We start from the raw sequence: 11,941 nt of genomic DNA, 5'->3' as shown, positions 1-11,941 counted from the left end.
TTCCATTCCTATTGACTTGGAACTTATTTGGTTGACTTTATTTAATATTATCTGATCTGGTCTGATCTGATTTGGCCTGAATGTCAGGTCGACCAAATTTTGACTTAAATATACGATAACATATGCGGAAAAAATATATCAATCGGGGTCTTCTTAGATTCGGAATAATGTGTATTTTATTAATATGTGAATTTCATAATTTTTTCATTACAAAATTAAAAATATTTATCGATAAAAACTGCACATAAAACAATGATCTAATCTGATTTTTTTTTATCTGATTTGAACTTATTTATTCTGAAATAAGTATAAATATGGTGAATTAAACAAGACCTAAGGTAGTAAATTTCACGTAGATTCCCAAATATTCGTAATCAAAATAAGAAGTGGGGTTGGTAAAAGAATAAAGTACTAGCTCTGTTTCTTATAACACAAAAGTTCAAAAAAAGCCGGTTTACAATAATAGTTATTGAATGGCGATATTGTAGCCATTACCTCTGTTATTTTTCCTGCATTTATTTTGCCTCCTGCCTTCAAGCGATAGTGATGATTTTAGTAGGAGATTTGTTACCTCCCTTTAATTTCTTTTAATTTTGTTTTTTTCTATCTCCTTTGTTCTTCAATTTCACTCTCCATTCTCTTTCCTCTTTATTTCTCACCCAACTTTCTCTCTCTTCTGCTCTCAATTTCTCTTTTTTGTTCCCAGTTTCTTTCTCTTTTGGGATCAATTTTTCACCATTACAAATCCTCTCAATTTTCTAGGTTATACTCTACTTTTCGATTCCTAATTTTAATTTTTTGCATTTTTCTTTTGATTATGAATTTCCAAACGTATCAATGAAGAAGATTAGTACAAATCCATCACATGCAAATATGTTTTTTGAATTACTTTACGGTATATCAATATGATTTATATGGTTTTGCTATTGTTGAATTTTGATTTCAATTTTTAATTGCATTACTTTCGTTGTTTTTCTATACATTTTTACTTGTAAATTGTGGAATGAAGAAGACTAGTAATCTAGCTTCAAATAAATGAGGGAGATCTATCGTGTATTAAGTTTTGTGAAAATAAAAGGGTCACTTTTGTGAAATAAAAAGAGTAAAAAAGGGTCACTTTTGTTGAAAAAAATGTCACTTTTGTAAAAAAAAAGGTCACTTTTGTGTAAAAAAAAAGGTTTATTTTGTTGAAAAAAATGTCACTTTTGTAAAAAAAAAGTCACTTTTGTGAATAAAAAAGGGTCACTTTTGTGAATAAAATGGGTCACTTTTGTGAAAAAAAAGGTCACTTTTGTGAAAAAAAGGGTCACTTTTGTAAATAAAAGGGGTCACTTTTGTGAAAAAAATGGGTCACTTTTGTGAAAAAAAAGGTCACTTTTGTAAAAAAAAGTCACTTTTGTGAATAAAAAAGGGTCACTTTTGTGAATAAAATGGGTCACTTTTGTGAAAAAAAAGGTCACTTTTGTGAATAAAAGGGTCACTTTTGTGAAAAAAATGGGTCACTTTTGTGAAAAAAAGGTCACTTTTGTGAAAAAAATGGTCACTTTTGTAAATAAAAGGGGTCATTTTTGTGAAACAAAAGGGTCACTTTTGTGAAAAAAATGGTTACTTTTGTAGAAGAAAAAGGGTCACTTTTATACGAAAAAGGGTCACTTCTCGCAAAATGTTCGATGTACAATAAAATTATTGTAAACCAGGGGCATGCAAAAGGGATTGTTCTTATTATGTGCAATAAAGGGATATTATTTGTGAGATATAAAATATTTCTTTGTTACACATAATAAGTAATGGAAGTAGTATAATAGTTGGGAGAAGAGATGATCCAAAAATATCAAAATATTCTTGTAAAAAAAATATATCAAAATATTAAAGTATGATAGTTTGGGGTCCACTAAGAGAGAAGAACTTTGTAAAATATTGTGAAAATTTTTCAAAAAAGAAAATTGAGCAAGTAATTAAATACGGTCGCTAAATGTTAAAAGTTTCTAACAAAAGAAATTGTGTAAGTAAAAATTACTGCGCAAAACAAAAGTAGAACAAGTAATAAAATACGGTGGGAATATTTGATTGCTTGCTTAGTTACTTCCGATTTGAGATCCTAAGTCGAATCGGATTGTCACTTGGGCTTATTAATTTCACCTTATTTTTTGCTTATCTGAACTTATTTGATTTGGTCTGATTTTATTGTCTAATTTTACCAAACATAGACTTAAGTGTACGATAATATATAAGATAAAAATATATCAAGGTTTTGTTAGATTCATAATAATGTGTATTTTATTAATATGTAATTTTCATAAATTTTTTTCATTACAAATTTAAAGATATCTAACAATAAAAAATTACAGATAAAACGATGATCTCTAAACTTATTTTTTCCGATTGAATATGATCTGAACTAATTTTTTATAAAATAAGGAAAAATAAAGTGAACTAAACAAGGCCTAAATCAATCGGAATGGTTTTTGCGGGAAATGTTAGAGAGAACTTGGGGTGAAGGCTAAGAGTTTGTTAATATGTTCAATTTACAGGCAGCAAAAAGCTGCATTTGCATAGAACAAGTCTGTTTGGCCTTGGCAAAATCAATTGCAACTTCTAGGAGAAATAAGGGAAATTTATTTACTCCAATGCTAAGAAGCAACTTCATTTACATTGATTTTCCAAGAAGTAGGAATTTTGCTACCTATTTTCAGAGTACTAACCATGCTAACTGCAGTAAGGATACTCACTGCTTTACTACTGCCTATACACCCCGTAATATGCCAGGGTGTTTCCTGCTACTTTTGATTTTTCTACTTCCAACCTCCCATACATCACCTTACCAAACTGTAAATGTGTTTCAGAAACTCGTTAAAGCAAAAAGGGAGGAGTAAATGTTAGTCTTAAGAGCCAAAAATTATACATCAGAAAACAAACTTGTGCACCTCCTGTCAGCATCCAAAAGAAGAATCCTTTACAGTGTCTACACAGCTTGTTGAATGAACTCGAAAAATTCTCTTCAAGCTTGAAGTCTTTGACTGTGCAACGAAAGAACAAACATATATCAGTATCACAGGGAACTTTATAAGCATAATCAACAAAAGCATTGTCTGAATAATGTTTAATCTGTTGTGCAAACAATATACTAAATCTCATTTTTAGAGCTGAGACACTTCCACGACTATAAAGGTTTTATCGAGGTTAGTTGATGCATTGATGCAAGATGCAGAAAGTTCATTGTTGGCTTGCAAAGTTGATACATTTCTCATGCTGAACCCTCACACTTTCTGTGGCCTGGAGGGGAAGTGTGTTTGTGTTCAGATTAAATGGATGCAAAAAATGATTTTAAATAATAGGTAAAATGTATGGAAGCCACAATTTAACCTTCTCAGATAAGCAGCATGAACGGGAGGGAATTCCATGTCCTCGTAGCTGTGATGTTGCCTTCTAGTCCAGGGTATCAAATCAATCTTTTCCACCATCTCGTCACAAACTACACATTTGTGAGTTGAAGTACCGACTGCAGCAATCCTCATAGCTACAACCTTGCAGTCACCGCACCACAACAGATGCTGGCATGGGTAATTAGCCCACATCATCTTCTTTTTTTCACAAGCAAAGCAGTTGCCTTGCTTGAGGCTATTTGCATAGTCCTGGAACCATAAATAAGGAGATATTTAAAAGGTTGAATTGAAGAGAGCTGTTAATGCTACGAAAGGTCAGAAAAATTGTCAGATCTTACATCGTAGAACTTTAGGCTCTTGAGGAAGTAGACTTGTTTCCTCTTCCGAGCAAGGGCCTCCAAAATCAAATGCTTTCGCCTGCATTGCTCGTCGGGAACCTTGAAGCCACCAGTCCCAAGCCATGTTCGAGCAAGAAACACAGGGTCTGGTTCCAAAAACTGCAGTAGCCTGGAATGCTCCAGAGGCAATGTAACACTACGATTAACTTTTTCTGTCTTTCCACAAACTTCTTTCACAGCAGTAACATCAAGATTTTTCTCAGAAGATTTGTCAGATTGAGTATCACAGTCAGATTCTTTTTTGGTTGGACCAACAGTCCCACAATTAGATGCAGCATCATCATGTACAGAGGCTGGCGTGACTGGGCGGGACACACAGAAGTTTTTCCTTGGTACAAGCAGGGGTGGAGGTCGGGCCACATTAGGCAAGAGGATCATGTGATTAGGAACCTGACCACCTGTGTGGACAATCTTAACCCTGCATAATTCAGGGTAAGACTTTATAAAATCACTCAATTTAGAGTATCCAAGAGAGGCATGGTCAAGCTCCAGCCCAAATATTGCCTTAAAATCGGCTTTCAAAGATGACAGGGAATAGAATTCTCCTTCTGAATTCCTTGACATCTTTCTTAAAAACTGAGGAAGCCATTTCTTCAAAGTAGCAAACCATCCAGGCATATTTTGGCCAGAAAGTTGTGGTCTGTGGACCTTGAGCTCATTTCTTGAATCTTCTGGTTTTTCTTGACCCACTCGATCAGCCCAAGACATCTTCCCAGGTATGCCCGCAACTAAACTTTGATCACTTTGGCTTTGAGCTTGACACTGGTTTTGGTTGCTTTCTTGTTGCACTGGCTCTTGCTTAGGTTCATCTCCACGCTCTTCTTGGGATGATAGCCATTTTGGAACTGCACTTTTCATTTCAACTTTCTTGCCCCAGATATAGGTATAATGGACCTCCAAAGCTGCAGCTACAGATTTCTCTTGGTGGAAGGTAATAAAGCCAAAACCCCGGGACATTACTTGATCTTCAATTTCCGTTTGTAATACTTTGGCATCTGCCACGGGACCAAATTGCTCTTCCATAATATCAGCTAATGATTCTGCCTCGCAAAATCAGCATAAGATCAAATGAGTACCACTACATGCCATCTCCTTTTCAAATTAGTTGTCAGAAAGTGTAAATTACAATATCAATGTGGCAATTATTTCAGAACATAGAGAAGGATGTTTTAATTGACTGAAAAATTGAAGGGTTAGTCTTTCATGGATCACACAAATTTCTTACCAGAGTCCAAGCTAGGTGGTAGTCCTCCTACAAAAATCTTTCTCTTGAATTCTGCTAAAACAGTAGAACGAGCAATGCCAAGTTTTGACTTTGGATTTCCAATGTCCCCTTCACCATGGCGGTAGAAGCATGCAGACCCTCTAGCACACCCTGTTGGTGATGCATAGTATTTGCAAATATCACTATCTGCACTTGAGTCGACACTGGATTTCACAAACATGAAACATAATTTTTGGTTCAGTACTAGGAATAATAAAAGGACATTACTACACATGGTGCCTAGGTCAAACCTAAATACCTCTCAGAAGTAGAGCATGCTTCCTTCCAAAGCGCTTCACAGGATTCTGAGACCACTTGATCATTGTGAATGCATGCTGTGTATTTCTGTTTGGATGCCCTATTGGCTGTGTAAACGGTGGAAGGAATGCGATTATTGATTAGTCTAGCTTATGTTTGAGTAAGAATCAATTTGTGCCACACCTAATATAAATAAGTAGGGCGAACTTACTTATGACTATACTGGTTCGGGTTAAAGTAGAGCGCATGTCCTGTGATTTTGCCAAGTCTATAGGTCTTTCTCGACTGAAATTCACAGATAAAACAAGGGAGAAAGAAGCCTTAGACAATAACATCTAGTTTAGCTGAGCTTTTGGCAATGATTTACAAAAATTGGAAGTATATGAGCTTCAAGTTCAAAGATAGGACAAAGCAAGCTAAATCACCAAATTGATCACTAAAGATATACAGTGAAATAATAAGAGTAGAATAGGAAGGAGTAATGTGAAGCAAGATTTGTACTGCTAACCGCAAATTATGGACGTCTGTGGTTGCTCCATAACTCAGCAAGAGTTGAGCACAGTCTATGAAGTCATTTTTTGCAGCTAAAAACAAAGGAGTTTCCTTCAATTCAGATGTAACATAAACGCTGTCAGGATCGTGAATTAGCAGGATCTGTAATAACCATTGCAAAGAAAAGATACAGTCACCAGTCATACATCAAAATACCAAATTGAGTCTGAATATCTTAGCATTATAAAGCAAGCACTTCTAATGTACCTTAAGAGCTTCAAGGTTCCCATTTGCAGAAGCAATGTGAACTGCAGTCAATCCCAGCTGATCTTTTTGCCTAACTCGAGCACCATGCTTCAGAAGAAGCTCCAAGATTCTAGATAGAATCCAAATTTTCACATCTCAGTGATCAACTTCTGAGAAAGTCGCAAAAATCTCTGGTATCTAAGAAATATAAAATACCTGATATGCTCAGGGCTTGACACTTTTGACGCTTTAAGAGACCAATGCAGGGCTGAGTTACCTTCTGCATCAGCCTCACTCACATTTATGCCTGTCTGCAGAAGCAACTTCATTACAGTTTCATCTCCGGCCTTCAGAAAGAAAAGAGAAAGAAGAATGAGAGAGGAGTCCACAGGAAATTTGGGGGGGGGGGGGGGAAGGCAAGTCTCATTCTAAACAATTACTGTTCTGCTGATTAACTTTGGCAGCATATCTTATCTTCTTAGGTTCTAATAATTTTGTATTTCAGTTATTATCACTGAATTTTGGTACACAGAAATCCCATGTTGAGATTGCAGCCTCATCTTATTGGTATCAAAAAAACACTTAAGGATCACCCTCTGTCTAATTGGGTAGCCTGCCTATTTTTGTCAAAGGAAGAAACTAAATCTACTCTTATTATTGTAGTCCGGATAAACCCAATGGAGAATATGTGATTAAAGAATGATAAGTGCTTCACAAAATAGCACTACATGGAAAAATAATATACAAAGTACCATCTATATTTTGTAAGATAGTAGCATAGCAAGGCTCAACGTGGATTTTAATACAACTAGAACCCAAACATCTTTAAAGGTGGTATTGGGAGGATATGATTACTTAACTAAAAAATAAGAGACGATCAGGGAGAAGACTAACACTAACACTGCATGGATATTGGCATGTGATTTTCCTTACAAAATAATACACAATGTCATTGCATTACCATGAACCAGGAAATCAAACTGCCCTTCCAAAATCACATACTTCATCCGTTTTTAATAATCTCAACGTTACAAATTTCACGCTTGCCAATGCAAATTTTATACGTTTTACATCTTAAGTTATATTTTAGTTAGAATTATAAGAAGTTTATATTATGAAAGTATATATCAAGACGGATATAATAAAATTTAAAAATTAGAGGATGAAGCCACGAGGGAGAGAAAACGGGGAGATGAACTTAGTGAGGACAGCAAGGTTACCTTAGAAGCAATTATAAGAGGAGATGTGGCTTTTTTGTCCACACACCTATTATGAGGAGAAGCCCCAAAGAAACGGAGCAGCTCCATCTCCCTAAGTAGTATTTTCCTCCTTTCCAACTCACCACTATAAGAGCCATTCTTGCTTTCTTCTGATAGTTTAAGCTTGCCCTTACTGCCCATATAAATTGATACAGCTTCCCTGATCACACCACTATACACCGTTGTCTTCTCCGCCAATATATCTGTGTGGGTTCGGACTTCCAGCACCGACCCGTTAACCTTCTCTGCAGCCACCATCAACAGCGCAGCCAGTGCTGTCACCCGTCCTTCTATTGCTATACTGTACGCTACCTCTCCTATGTCCTTTGTCTTTTCAGAAAGCACTCTTATGGCTCCCAAATCCTGCATTCATGCAACTCTTGAAATCAGTCAAAACATGACAATAGAGACAGCTAATTTTTACTTGTGTGAATACATATGTGAATGGTGATTCATCATCTAATCTAGTGTCTGATAAACTTTTTACTACCAAATATTTATTTTCATATATTTTCAAAATACTCCCTCCGTCCGTTATTGATAGTTCCTTATGGGTAATTTTCACGAGAATTAATAAACATAAATAAAATTAGTAAAAGTAAATTAAAAAGGTAATAGGTATGCAAAAAAATAGAGAGAGAAAGTAATAAAAGCATATGAAAAAGCAAGATTTGCATGAGAAACTTGAATTTTCAAATGAAACTATCATTTTGGGACTATAAAATTGTTATTAATGGTACCTTGAAAAAAGCAAATAAAACTACTCCCTCTGTCCCCGATTGATAATCACTTTTTGAAGAAAAATCACGGGAATTAAGGAGAATTAAAGAAAATACATTGAAAAAGTAAATTTACATTGAGTATGTAAAAAAGTAGAGAGATAAAGTAATTAAAATATATGGAAAAGTAAAATTTACATGGAAAAAGTTCAATTTGCACAAATATTTTTGTAAATATTAGAGAATTTTAGTAAAAAAAATAATATTAATGGTACTTGAAAAAAGTAAATGTGACTAACATTTTGAGTCATCAAAAATGGCAAAAGTGACTATCAATCGGGGACAGATGGAGTATCATTTTGGGACTAAAAAATGGCCATAAGGACTATCAATAAGGGACAGAAGGAGTGAGTAATTTTAGTGGATAATGATATATATTTATGTTCATATATTTCCAAGATTTTGGAAAAAAAAAAATGTAATTATAATAGATAAAGGTGTTTACAATGATGTGAATTCCACTTCGGCAATTTAATGATCATTTACTAGTGTTGTTATAAATTATTCGGACTTAAGGATACACATATTTAAAAATCTTAATCCAAGTGATTATATATTTATGATAGTGATTGACAAGAAAGTCTAGGTGTTGTACAATCAAATGTTTACTTTCATATATTTCCAAGATTATGATAAATGATAAATTTATATGATTAAAATACTATTCATAAAGCTGGCTACTCTAGTTTACGAAGTATTAAGAAAAATTCGCATATTACAAAAGAAATATAATTTGATTAGATTAATTAGGAGTACTAGTACTCAATTATTACAAATATTGTGATTTGTATATAAATGGCCGTATATCTCATGTATTTGAGTAAGGCTGGGCATGTATTTGAGTAAGATTAGTGGAATCATTGTTATCATATAATCCCAAGATTAATAATAGTTCAAACATATCCAATTCTGGTTTCAAAAAAAAAAACATATCCAATTCTATTTATGAATATAATTTTATTAATTTTGCATTATAACATAACATGTGATAATAAAGTTAAAGTTTTTTTTAAAAAAGCTGCCATACCTTTTCACTGAGCAGCAGCAACAGCTCGTCTAGAGGCTGATCTGGTTCCCAGTCCACTTCCATCCTTCAAAATTAATAGAAATGATAAGGCCTTCAAAACTAACAAGACCCACACACAAAAATTAAAATTAAAAAAAAAAGGTTTTAACAAAAAAAAGTTGAAAATTTATTAATATAATCTAGATGCATTTAACACAAAACCTCAATAAAAACCAATATATCAAGTGTTGTAGCCAAGCCTAACAACTTGGTTATGGACATTTCGTTGGTTCAAGATGTAGCATCATGTTTTGATGCTATGTATTCTATCCTTGGGCAGCAAGATATTCAACCCCTTGAATATCTTGTTGTTCTTATTAACTAAGTTTATTTTAGTTCTTTTATGCTTTGAATAACTTGTAAACTTTAGTCTTATTTTAAGTTTGCAAATTAGTTGTGTTTCTTTAGTTCTTTTTAGCTGATTAAGGTTCGAAAGTGTAATGTCACATTCACATAAAGTTCAAGTACAAAATACATTACAAAGGCAGCCATTTAAGCTTGGGAAAGAAGCCTAGATTCCGAAACTAATTTGGAGGAATTTCAAGGCTTTAACTTGGGTGTTACAATCAGCATCAATGAGGAGTTACAAGCTTTCAATTGAGTCTTCAAGTGGCCGTTTACTTCAGCCAGCAACTGGTACATTCAAGAGGCGTCCAAGTACATCCTTGACCACATACATTCAAGCTTAATTCAAGGCTTGAAACAAGGAGGAGTTACACTTCACTTGCTGTTTGAATTGGGCGTGAAAAGGGGAGCTGTTTCATCTCCAAGCTGCTGCTTTGTGGGCGTGAATCAAGGGGGTGTTATACTCTCTTGTTTCTGATTTTATTTCACTCATAACTTGGAGGTTACAAACCGCCATTTGCTCTTGATGTATCTAGTTAAGTAAAGCTTCTTTTATTAATGTATCTAGGCTACAAAAAACTGATATGTACTTAGTTTGGACGTGTAACAAGTGAGCTAAAAACCACTTAATTCAGCTTGTACTTAAGATGTTTGCTCACTATAAATAGCAAGCAAATGTGAATGAAAAATCAGATTATTTCGAACAAACAACTTTGTCTTTACATTCGTTTCTTGGATTAGAAACAAACCTGAAATTCTTGGATTTAGGATTTCGTTCCTTTGCTTAGTTAGCTAGTTTAGGCTACTAGTTGGCTTGTGATCTTAGGAATCCAAACGTTTCTTAGTGGTGTGACTTTATCTAAGAAGCCTTTGGTTCCTTAGCCTTATCTATCCCTTGGTTTATCCCTTGTGTATTTCGAGTGTTACTCCAAATATACAACATTTGGCGCTAGAAGGAGGGGGGTCTAGCAAACAAATACCCAAACACAATACCCCAAACACATACCCAAACACAAACCATGGCCGACATCCCACCCCCTAATTGGCAAGAATATGTCAATAAGGTTGCACAAGAGAAAGAAGATATGGAGCAACGAATGCAATATTTGCAAGGTCAGTTAAGAGACCTTTCTATTAAGTTGCGCCATCAAAAAGAGGGTTTACCCAATCATAGTGATGAAGAAGTGAATGAATCTAATTTCAATCACAATGATAGACCTTATCATGAAAGAGAAAGGTCACGGCCTAACAATGACATTAAGGCTGACATTCCGGAGTATGATGGCAAACTCGATGCTGATGAGTTTGTAGAATGGCTTAGAACGGTGGAGAGAGTGTTTGATTACAAGCAAACACCGGAAGAAAAGAAGGTGAAAATTGTAGCCTTGAAGTTGAGAAAATATGCCTCAACTTGGTGGGCTAGCGTGTGTGCCAAAAGGGAAAGGCAAGACAAAGAGAAAGTGAGATCGTGGATCAAGATGAAGAAGTTGCTGAAACAAAAGTTTCTTCCCACATACTATGTGCAAGAAAACTTTTCCAAGTTCCACAACCTCGAACAAGGTACAAAATCAGTAGAAGAATATGCTAGGGAGTTTGAAGGGTTTGTCATGAAATGTGGAGTAGAGGAAGATGAACCTCAAACATTGGTGCGCTTTTTGGGAGGGCTTGACCCAAAAATAGCCAATGTGGCCGAACTACATCCTTACTCTACCCTTGAAGAGCTCATTATCTTAGCACATAAGATTGAGCAGCAACAAAAAGCAAGAGGCAAAAGTGAATCATCACGTTTTGCATCTCAAAACTCATTTCCCAAAAAAAAGCAAACATCCAATTTCCCACCTTTCAAACCCACGTCCAATCAGCCTACTTCTAAACCACCTTCACAAAACACCCAAAATTCCAACCCAAAACCAGCCCCAAGAAGATGTTTTCGGTGTCAAGGCCTTGGACATTTGGCTAGTGATTGTCCAAATAAAAGGATTGTCACTTTGATTGAGCATGAAGAGGAGGATGAATTAGAAAATGAAGTGGACAGCAACCTTGAGGAGAATGATGAGTATGCGTGTCTTGGACCAGACGAAGGAGAATGCTTGGTGGTTCGACGCACACTAAGCAATATGGTTGGCAAAGAAGGAAGTTTGCAACGTGAGTCAATCTTTCACACTCGTTGCACCATTGGTGGAAAGGTATGTACATTGATTATTGATGGAGGTAGTTGTACCAATGTAGCTTCACAAGTAATGATAGACAAACTGAAACTTAAAACCGTTCCTCACCCTAAACCTTATGTGATTCAATGGCTAAATCATGGTAAAGGGATTCAAGTAACACAACAAGTCTTGTTATCATTTAGCATTGGTAAAACTTATGAAGAAGAATTGTGGTGTGATGTTATACCTATGGATGCATGTCATATTTTACTTGGTAGACCTTGGTTGTTTGATAGGCGCG

The 11,941-nt window shown here is 35.2% G+C and overlaps 1 protein-coding gene across 1 annotated transcript; it reads right to left on the bottom strand.

Moving 5' to 3' along the window:
• Window positions 1–3,688: 3,688 nt before the first annotated feature.
• On the bottom strand, window positions 3,689–9,325 carry LOC110689032. Its single transcript, XM_021865782.1, has 9 exons — window positions 9,107–9,325; window positions 7,262–7,663; window positions 6,258–6,388; window positions 6,063–6,171; window positions 5,812–5,957; window positions 5,515–5,588; window positions 5,305–5,410; window positions 5,007–5,209; window positions 3,689–4,821 (listed from the first exon to the last, which is right to left on the bottom strand). The coding sequence occupies exons 1-9, from the start codon at window positions 9,167–9,169 to the stop codon at window positions 3,689–3,691; spliced, it is 2,367 nt and encodes a 788-aa protein (XP_021721474.1). The 5' UTR covers window positions 9,170–9,325.
• Window positions 9,326–11,941: the final 2,616 nt, after the last annotated feature.

This window comes from Chenopodium quinoa, unplaced genomic scaffold (assembly GCF_001683475.1).
Source record: "Chenopodium quinoa cultivar QQ74 unplaced genomic scaffold, ASM168347v1, whole genome shotgun sequence".
NCBI lineage: Eukaryota > Viridiplantae > Streptophyta > Magnoliopsida > Caryophyllales > Amaranthaceae > Chenopodium > Chenopodium quinoa.
The sequence above is the reverse complement of the archived record's forward strand: the minus strand, read 5'-3'. Positions and strand labels throughout refer to the sequence as shown.

What these genes read in the sequence shown, in the direction of transcription:
- LOC110689032 (XM_021865782.1), bottom strand. Translation starts at nt 9,169, where the DNA reads ATGGAAGTGGACTGGGAACCAGATCAGCCTCTAGACGAGCTGTTGCTG. An exon ending in TGCTGCTGCTCAGTGAAAAG is followed by an intron (nt 7,664 to 9,106) that starts GTATGGCAGCTT and finishes GCATGAATGCAG; the next exon opens with GATTTGGGAGCCATAAGAGT. An exon ending in TCAAGCCCTGAGCATATCAG is followed by an intron (nt 6,172 to 6,257) that starts GTATTTTATATT and finishes GATTCTATCTAG; the next exon opens with AATCTTGGAGCTTCTTCTGA.